Raw genomic sequence first — 8,758 nt, 5'->3', positions numbered from 1 at the left:
GGGGTGCGTGGCGGAATTGGCCTTGAAAGTTTAAGCTTGGCAGGTGGTGGCATGGGTGATTGGGTGAATATGCACATTGATAGGGTGCAGGTGGGCAAAAGTGATCTTTATCCTGCCTTTTTCAGGTTAGTGTTGAAAGAAGGCAAGCTTCCTTGATGTTATCTTTGGAATAACTATTTTTATTTGTATCTGAATGACTTCAAGATTTTATTTAATACTGTATAAATAACAGTCTCTCCTCTTATTTTATGCAGAATCAGATTCAGTACCTCAAGCAAGTCCAGCAGCCTAGTGTTGCCCAACTGCGATCAACAATGGTGGACCCAGCCATCAACTTGTTTTTCCTAAAAATGAAAGGTGAACTGGAACAGACTAAAGACAAACTGGAACAAGCCCAAAATGAACTGAGTGCCTGGAAATTTACGCCTGATAGGTAAACAAAACAAATACTCCCCAGTCAAGACTTCCCTGACAGTCCCACTACGAGAATGCTATGGTGGGACAGCCAAGTACTCGTTTCCACACCAAGACTCAGACGTTTTGAGGCAAAAGCCACATTCTTATACTGTCCAGCTTGTAATGCTTAATGTAAAACTTACCAGATGAACCTTGTGTTTCAGCTTTTTTCTCCCCCTTTGCTTCAGAGGCCTGACGGCGTCGGACTATTCTGAAGAAATGGCCATCTTCGAAAAAAAATCTTTTCTAGAACATGTAGACATTTGCAAAATTGTTCTATTTGAAGAAAATAGAGGGAGAAACAGAAGTCTTAAGTCTGTGGCACACTGTGTCTACAGACAGTTTGGAGGAGAGAGAACCTAGAGATTATAAATCATGAATTGAACATGTAAAATTCCCGTAAAATGTAGAAGTGGAATATGCTTCGCTCTTAACCTTGAGCCTAGTGACTTAGAGACACTGTAAGTCAGTTTTGCCAATAAGACTGTGGACTTCCTGCTTGTTCACTGAACTGCTGGGTCAAAACTCGATGAGGTGAATTTTGCGTTAAAGAGTTTACTTGCTAACCAGTTTTGAATAGCCATGAGAGTGCTATTTGATATCACAACAGTGGTAGTGTACACATTTGACTGTTTAGCCTTTGGGCTCTCTAGCACTTCACGGAGCCTTAAGTCAATGTTGCTAAATAATGAACTGTTTTCTGGATGGTTGGTAATACTGTGGATGCCTCAAAATTAGGACTGTACGAAAATGTACGTTCTATCTAATTGCAGGTTTAAAATTGTTGGAAGCAATATATATATTTGATCACAACTAGCATGTATAAGAAAAACTGGTTGTGATAAGTATTTACTGCATGTTTTCATGCAGAAATGAGAATTTTTTGATCTTCTATACTAAGAACTGATCTCAAATGCTCAATACAGAAGGCACACAATGGCACCTGTCTTCAGTGTTGGTGGGGTGTTTTTATTCCTTTGTACACCTGGTTTTTTTGTATTGCACTTCTATATAAAATGTGCCTTGAAATAGTTGTAATATATAGTTCAAGGAACACTGCTGGTTATACTGTTGTATTGTGAAACTCCTGGGATGAACGAGAATTGAACAGGTTGTTATTTCTGCATTGTCTCGTTCTCTGAAAACAAAGTCAGTATTTTAACAAACCAAAAAACTTAAATGCATGCATTTTCCTTGGTGGAATCAGTGAAGGAGCCTTTGCTGCTCTATTAATGCCTCTGTTCTGTTGTCCCAAGTTACTTGTAAGAGTAGCGATCTGGGACAGTTGGGAGTGCATGTCTGAGGTGTGTAAAGCGAAATGCAGATTTGGTATAGCATTTGTGTGTTTATTTTTTTTTTCCTTAGTGAATTGAGTTCTATTTAGTAATTTGAGGTTTTGATTTTCAAAACAGTTGGGCAACGTTTTATGACTCAGTCTCATCCTAGAAAATTCAGTTTTAAATTAAAAAAAAAAAGACATCCAGCTGTCACAGAAGGTGATGTATTCTAACTGTTCTGATGACTTTTATTAAGATGGCATTACGTATTTTTATAACTCGGAAGTATCTTAACTGTTTGTGCTTCAGATGATATGGGATCGAAGAGTAGTGTACTTACACAGGTTTATTTTTTTTGCATGAGTAATGACTTAACAGCAAAAGAAAAACCTACAGAAAAACTTTACCTTTTTAAGTGATACATCTGGAATGATTTTGCTATAGCAGTATCTAAGATTTTAATGATCTAGCATCAAAACAGAGGTAAGACTTGCATTAATAAATTGTTGATGTGTTACCAAGCCATTTGTAAAGCTCACTATAATGTGCGGATAGAGGCATGCCGTGCAGATTGCTTGTTTAACTTGGAGTTCAGAAAATTACTTAACAAGCAACCTGTATCTAAATGTATTTTCTTAAGTCCTCAGGCTCTAAATGTGTGTGTACAGCTGAGGAGAGACAAGTAACTTACCACTTTCTTTCAAGCAAAAGTATCAAAAGACAGTTTTGTTATCTCTGTAGCTACAACGTACCCTACTATGCATCATATAATTTTAAGTTGGGGTGTGAATGTGCATAATTCGTATATGCAGTAGCTGGAATACAGAAAATTAGAGTTATTTCCTGGTAAATAATTGAGGCTGTCTTCATTAACTGGGTTAAGATTTTATTGATTTTTATTTCTGGAAAGGTAAAGAAATGATGACTCACGTAAAGTACTTATAGGATTTTTCACTCTCTTTGCATCCCGTCCCCCCTTTTAATTGCTTTAATTGTCCATCCTTGTATGCAACTACTCTTATTTCACGGCATCTGACCCAGTTTTTGAAAGAGGTGATGCTCCTATTCAGATCCCAAACTGGTGTTCTTAGGGTAACATGTTAACCGCAACCCTAAGCGGTATTAGTTCTGGGCCTTAACCATAGATAAAGGTGTACAGCATAATCATTGCTGATGTCTGGAGGGAGGAATAAAAGAGCATGTAATCGAAGGAATGGCTATGCTAAGCCATTTCAACCATTGCTAAGCAGAGCGTATACACTTGAATGAAAAATTAGTAAAAATGTCATTTGCAGTAAGCCTAGTACAACAAACACTAGTTTTCTGAAATTTAACCACTTATATTCTTACAGGTTCTGTTGCATATATGTTCAAGAGGATTTGTGAAAGCAGTGCCTTAGTTTTACAGCTAATAGGAGTTATTTTAATAGTTACTGGATTTTATATTCTTGCATGTGTTGTCTTTTTTTGTAAATTGCAAGGGGAGGTTAATTGGTGCCATACTAGTTCAGAACATCTGGAAAAATTTTGATGGGAAGAAATAGCATTATAGGTAACTATGCAAATTTCTATACAGGTAATAAACATTTTACATTTTGGCAGGAGTTAATATGAAGAAATTAATGGGATTCTAAAATTGTCCCAATTCCAAGGTAACTGGTACTTGCTAATTCTACAGTTGACGTTGTTTTGTGAAGAGGAAAGCATTAAATGACTTAAGCACTGTGAACTTCTTCAACTTGCAGTGATGATGAATACAGTAACAGGAATTTGCAAATGGCTAAAAATCATTGCATGTCTGCCTAATAACTTTTGGGATATGTGACATTGGTTATCTCCAAAGCGGTCCTGCTTTACACAGAATGAACATCTCTAAGGAAACTTGCATCTTAAGTGTGCGACTTGGACTGTATTAGGTCAGCACATTTTAAACTTCAAGGACCTGGCATTGGACATCTCATCAAGAAAGAAAACAGGTTGCTGCCTTTAGCAGAGTTTCAGGCTTCCAAGACTTTACACAGCCAGATTCCTTCTGGAGCAGCCCATCTGAAAGATTTGGGAGAGTCAGTCGGAAAGTGTTAAATGGGGCAGAGCTGGCAAAACTTAAAAGTTGTCTAAGGCTTGAATGCTTAAAAGGTAGTTGATAAGGAAATTATTATTTTAAATTCTTTTGGTTGGGTGTTTTGGTTGCAGGAGAGAACCGTGGCTGTGAATTGTAGCAGAAATTTCCTGTTCTACTTTTTTAATCCTGAAAATTTCTTTCAGTCTTTGTCATTTGTTTAAAAGCAAACAAACAAAAAATTAAATGACCTTCTTGGTCTTGAAAAGTAATGCAAATCCTGCCATTGAATTCACAATAAACCTGTTCAAGTTTGGGTTGGGTTTTTTTTTTGGCAGAGCTTACACTTCTGTAGAAGAGGACAGCTTCGTTATGTTGCTGAGGCTGTTAAAAGGAGAACTGTTTGTGGTTGCTATCTTGACTTTGGCAGACCAAGAGTCTTAAAGGACTTTTATTTTTCTCTTGTATGGAGTCAGCTGTATTGCCTATATATTAATTTGCATACTACTTCCTATAATGCTTTACAATGCAATTTTTATCGTGAAGATTAAAGATGTGTGATGTTACCCATTTAGTAAAGAAAATCTTGTCAGTTCAAAATATTTTTTTCCTGCCTGTTTCCCATTTCTTTCAGAAACTGAACAACCTAATGATCGTTACTCGTGATCTGAAATCTGTCATTCTAAAGGAAGTAGATTAATAAGATACTCCTTCCTTAATTTCCTGCCAATTTTTAACTACATTTTACTTTCTCCTTGCCATGCAAGATGTGCTTAGGAAAAGCTGACCATAGAAATCATGAAACAGACTGTGTAAATTACTGTCAAATATATAAGCTGAGTTGAAAAATAGACATCTACTTTTTTAAGCAAGAGTGCCTGGACAGCGTTGAAAAGAATGTCTGAGCCTCTTAAAGAATAATGGATGTCACTATGAAAAATGAATATGGGGTTTAGTATTTTTCCCCAAGCCACTTTCTTTTCTTCACCCAAATTTAATTACTAAATTTTATTAGCACAATAAATGAAGAAGGTTTTTGTTTATAATTGTTTACACATGTAATTTTTATGCAGTACTTAATCTTTTGAATTACAAGGCACATCTTTAATCAAATATTTAACTCCATTGAGAATTAGCACATGCAAGATTGTGCATACTGATAATCCAGATGTTGGTATCAAAAAAAGAACAATATGCTTATTCGTATTTGCAGTAATAAAACTTGCCTTCCACTTTATGGGACAGCGACAGAAGATCAACTGGCATTGGAACAGCACGTGGTAACTATAGGGAGACTTTCTGCTATGACAATTATGTTGAGGCATAATGTTCCTTGAATTGTGACATGCAGAAATTGCATCTCCTTTTTGTCTGTAATTGTGATTGAGGAAGATTACTGAAGGTTTTATATTCACTTTGTGATAGATGGCTCTTTCCTTTGCAGCCAAACAGGCAAAAAGTTAATGGCGAAGTGTCGAATGCTTATCCAGGAGAATCAAGAGCTTGGAAGGCAGCTGTCCCAAGGACGTATTGCACAGCTTGAGGCAGAGTTGGCTTTACAGAAGAAATATAGTGAGGAACTTAAAAGCAGTCAGGATGGTAAGGGATTTATTTAAGAAAATGGAAGTTGCCTTGCACTTCTACTAGTTCAATTTCCTGATGATACACATACTGTAAAACCATTTTTGCCAGAATGAAAGGGCAATATCGAGTACAATATGACAGTTGTAAGTCTTCACTGGTAGTCTTAATTAAAAAAAAACAACCCCTAAACTTAACTTTGGGGGACTGGTGGGATTTGCAGCTGCAGTAATGCAGCGTTTGAATTTGAAATTGCCAGATTTCATACTGTAGGTCTTGCTATTTAATAGGGAATGTTTTGACTGCACACATTGGTGGTGAATTGGTAAGATGAAAGCTGTTAACGTTGCATGAAGCTAAGCATGCACTGAGAACAGAATACTACTTGTTAACTCTGACTAATTTTGAAATTATTTTTTAAAAATGAATTTTTTAACAATGTCTAAGTATAATAAAAATAGATTTTTTTTTTTGCTTGGGTAACCCAGGTGAACAAAAATACCTCATTATTGCATTCACGGTCCAAATTTTACAGCATTGTAAACCTAAATTGAAATTACCTATAAACTCTGACCTCTTGCATAATTTAAATGGAGGGGGAAAATGCAAATCTAAAAAAATCTTCAGTTGAGGGTTCTGCATAGAATCAGTGGGGTTTTGGTAGAATGTTGCAGAGTAGGTTATCTGATTATTACAGTAAGTCTTGGGACATGAGCTATTTAGACACAGAAACCTGGGTATGTTTTTGTTTTACAACTGACATCTGTGAGATAGCATAGACTTGATTTGGCATTATTTAAGTCGATGACATATCCTATATTTTTAAGGATAGACACCCCCCCTTCATATTTTTGAGAAAGTAGCAGTATAAAATAATATATAATAACTAGAATTCTTAAGGTAAATTATTCTTTCTGTTTTGACATGTTGTTGGAATAGTTACCCTTTGGCTTCTTAACTACTATTTAGATAATGCACTTCATCTAAATTTATCAAGTTCATAATTGAAGCAAGCATGGACATTCTTTAAAGAGTTTCTGCTCTTGAATGCAGTATAGTAAAGCCAGCTCCAGAACTGAGGTGTGTTCTTAGCCCCTATTGCTTCTTCCCCATATGAACAGAGACTATAATAATCCTGCAATAGCAGTTTTCCTAATGATTTTTTTCCATAGCACCAAGAACACTTTAATTTTATGAATTTTTACAATAAGAAGATTGCATTTAATTTGCTCCTTCATATCAATGGTGCAGTTGAATTGAAGACTAAGGGATTCAGTGTTCTACTGTTTTCAGGTCAAACTTGTTTGGCTCCAAAAAGCAATCTAATTGTAAAATCCTTTTTCTTGGGACACAAGTAATAAAACACCCTGCAGAATTAGTTAGCAGTTTTGTTGGTAAGAAAGTCTCTCTTTGTGTCCCGTTACGCAGGATTTAAAGGAGTAAGAGCAGTAAGAGCTGAAATTTCCTTGAAATGTGACTAAAATCTTTTTTTTGTCACTGAATAGGCTTTTCAGTTATTCAGATCTATTATATATAGATGTGGTTCATGGTCATTTTTACAGTATTACTGCTAAGGTTTTATTCTTGAGTAAAAGTAGGTACACGAGTATCTACTTGCAAAATATTGTTAGAACTGAGCTGTTTTCCAAATACCCTTCTTTCTTGCCCAGAAATTAATTTCTTCTCATATATTTTTATATAGTCTGAGTAGCAGTATAAAAAGTATGTAGATGATAGTTACGCATTTCCTCCTTCAGAGGCAGAGTATCAAAACCAGTGCATACCTGATGGCTGAAAAATAGTCTGTTGAAAAATTTCAGCATAAAATGTTGAATTACAGGATTATAATTTTGTCTTGAGATTCAAGCTATATATGGGCTATTAAGTATTGCAACAAATGTGTTTTCTTTATATAGAATTGAATGACTTCATCATCCAGCTTGATGAGGAGGTAGAGGGTATGCAGAGTACCATTCTAGTTCTTCAGCAGCAGTTGAAGGAGACTCGCCAGCAGTTGGCGCAGTACCAGCAGCAGCAGTCCCAGGCCTCCAACCCAGGTACCAGCAGGACTCCATCTTCTGAGCCTACAGACCAGGGAGAGGCTGTGGGTAAAGACTGCAGCCGTCTGGCAAACGGACCAAGCAATGGTAGCTCCTCCCATCAGCGGACATCTGGGCCTGGATTTTATAGGGAGGGTAGCGGCACGGAAGATGACTTCCCGGCTTCTCCAGGGAATGGTAATAAGCTGTCCAACCACTCTGAAGATAGAACTGGTAGAGGAGGTGGTAGCTACATAAACCAACTCAGTACTGGGTATGAAAGTGTAGACTCTCCCACTGGCAGTGAAAACTCTCTCACTCACCACTCAAATGACACAGACTCCAATCATGATCCTCAAGAGGAGAAAACAGTGAGCATGAAAGGTAACAGAACTGTGGGTTCTCGTCATGTCCAGAATGGTTTGGACTCCAGTGTAAATGTGCAGGGTTCAGTTTTGTAACATTTTTCTGCAACATTTTTATACAGTGTCATTTAAATTGGGAGAGGATACTGTCCAGAAGCCGTTTAAATTAGTGCATACTTGTCACAATTTTGCCTTTTTGTGGGTTTCTTTTTGCTTCAATACCTCTGCCACTTTGGAAATTTTAACAGTTAATTACGTTGAATGTTGCTAAAAGGATGTTTGTGTAGCTCAAGTTATTTTTATATGAGTTAATGTGAAGTTGAAATGGAAATTATTTCCATAAAGTATAACATAAATGATGTCTGTACAAATCTGTGTATATCTAGAATCTGTGCTGTGTAAGGGCATTCTTACTCATACTGTTATACTTGCACCACCTTCAAAATTTGTCATAATAGCTGTGGGTTTATGACTGCCAAGTTTGCCCAGTACAGTAGTTTTATCACTAAAAGATGGACTTAATGAAGAAGTCCTGTAGTAGTTTCAGTGTTAATTACAGTTTTTCCCACCATACATCTGTGCATTTTCTCCTTAGGTGACCGAATGTTTATGAATTGTGTGCATAGTTACTCAGTTTTTAAGAACTGTTGTATCCTGTTTATGCATATTGCTCTGTGACTCCAATATTATCTTACCTGTACTGACCAAACCTAAATAAAAACTTTTAATAATGTAATTTCCTCATTGTTCTGCATTGGCTTACATGGCTTATTTGTATGCAGTGTATTCACAGTACTTGCTTTTTTTTATTGAATTTGTTCCTGTGTCAATCCTATCTGATACAGCTTATGCCAAATACCTGAAGTTACAGGTGTGTGCTACCATACTAATTTCAGGCCAGCCTGATAGTTGTACTGTGGGGGAGGTGGGGGGGGGGGGGGAGGGGGGCACAAAGAAAAAAAAGGGGAAAGTTAATAAAAG

At 36.7% G+C, this 8,758-nt stretch overlaps 1 protein-coding gene across 1 annotated transcript in view; it reads left to right on the top strand.

Moving 5' to 3' along the window:
• The window catches only part of WTAP (Wilms tumor 1 associated protein), a 25,408-nt gene extending 16,895 nt beyond the window's left edge, over nucleotides 1-8,513 (top strand). Inside the window, exons 5-7 of the mRNA XM_009289916.1 lie at nucleotides 255-433; nucleotides 5,237-5,391; nucleotides 7,290-8,513. Of these exons, the coding sequence (XP_009288191.1) occupies nucleotides 255-433; nucleotides 5,237-5,391; nucleotides 7,290-7,873 (918 nt within the window). The 3' untranslated portion in view covers nucleotides 7,874-8,513. The remainder of the gene's footprint in view (nucleotides 1-254; nucleotides 434-5,236; nucleotides 5,392-7,289) is intronic.
• The last annotated feature ends 245 nt before the right edge of the window (nucleotides 8,514-8,758 follow it).

The sequence above is a fragment of the Aptenodytes forsteri genome, unplaced genomic scaffold (genome assembly GCF_000699145.1).
Source record: "Aptenodytes forsteri isolate BGI_AS27 unplaced genomic scaffold, ASM69914v1 Scaffold122, whole genome shotgun sequence".
Lineage (NCBI taxonomy): Eukaryota > Metazoa > Chordata > Aves > Sphenisciformes > Spheniscidae > Aptenodytes > Aptenodytes forsteri.
The sequence above is the reverse complement of the archived record's forward strand: the minus strand, read 5'-3'. Positions and strand labels throughout refer to the sequence as shown.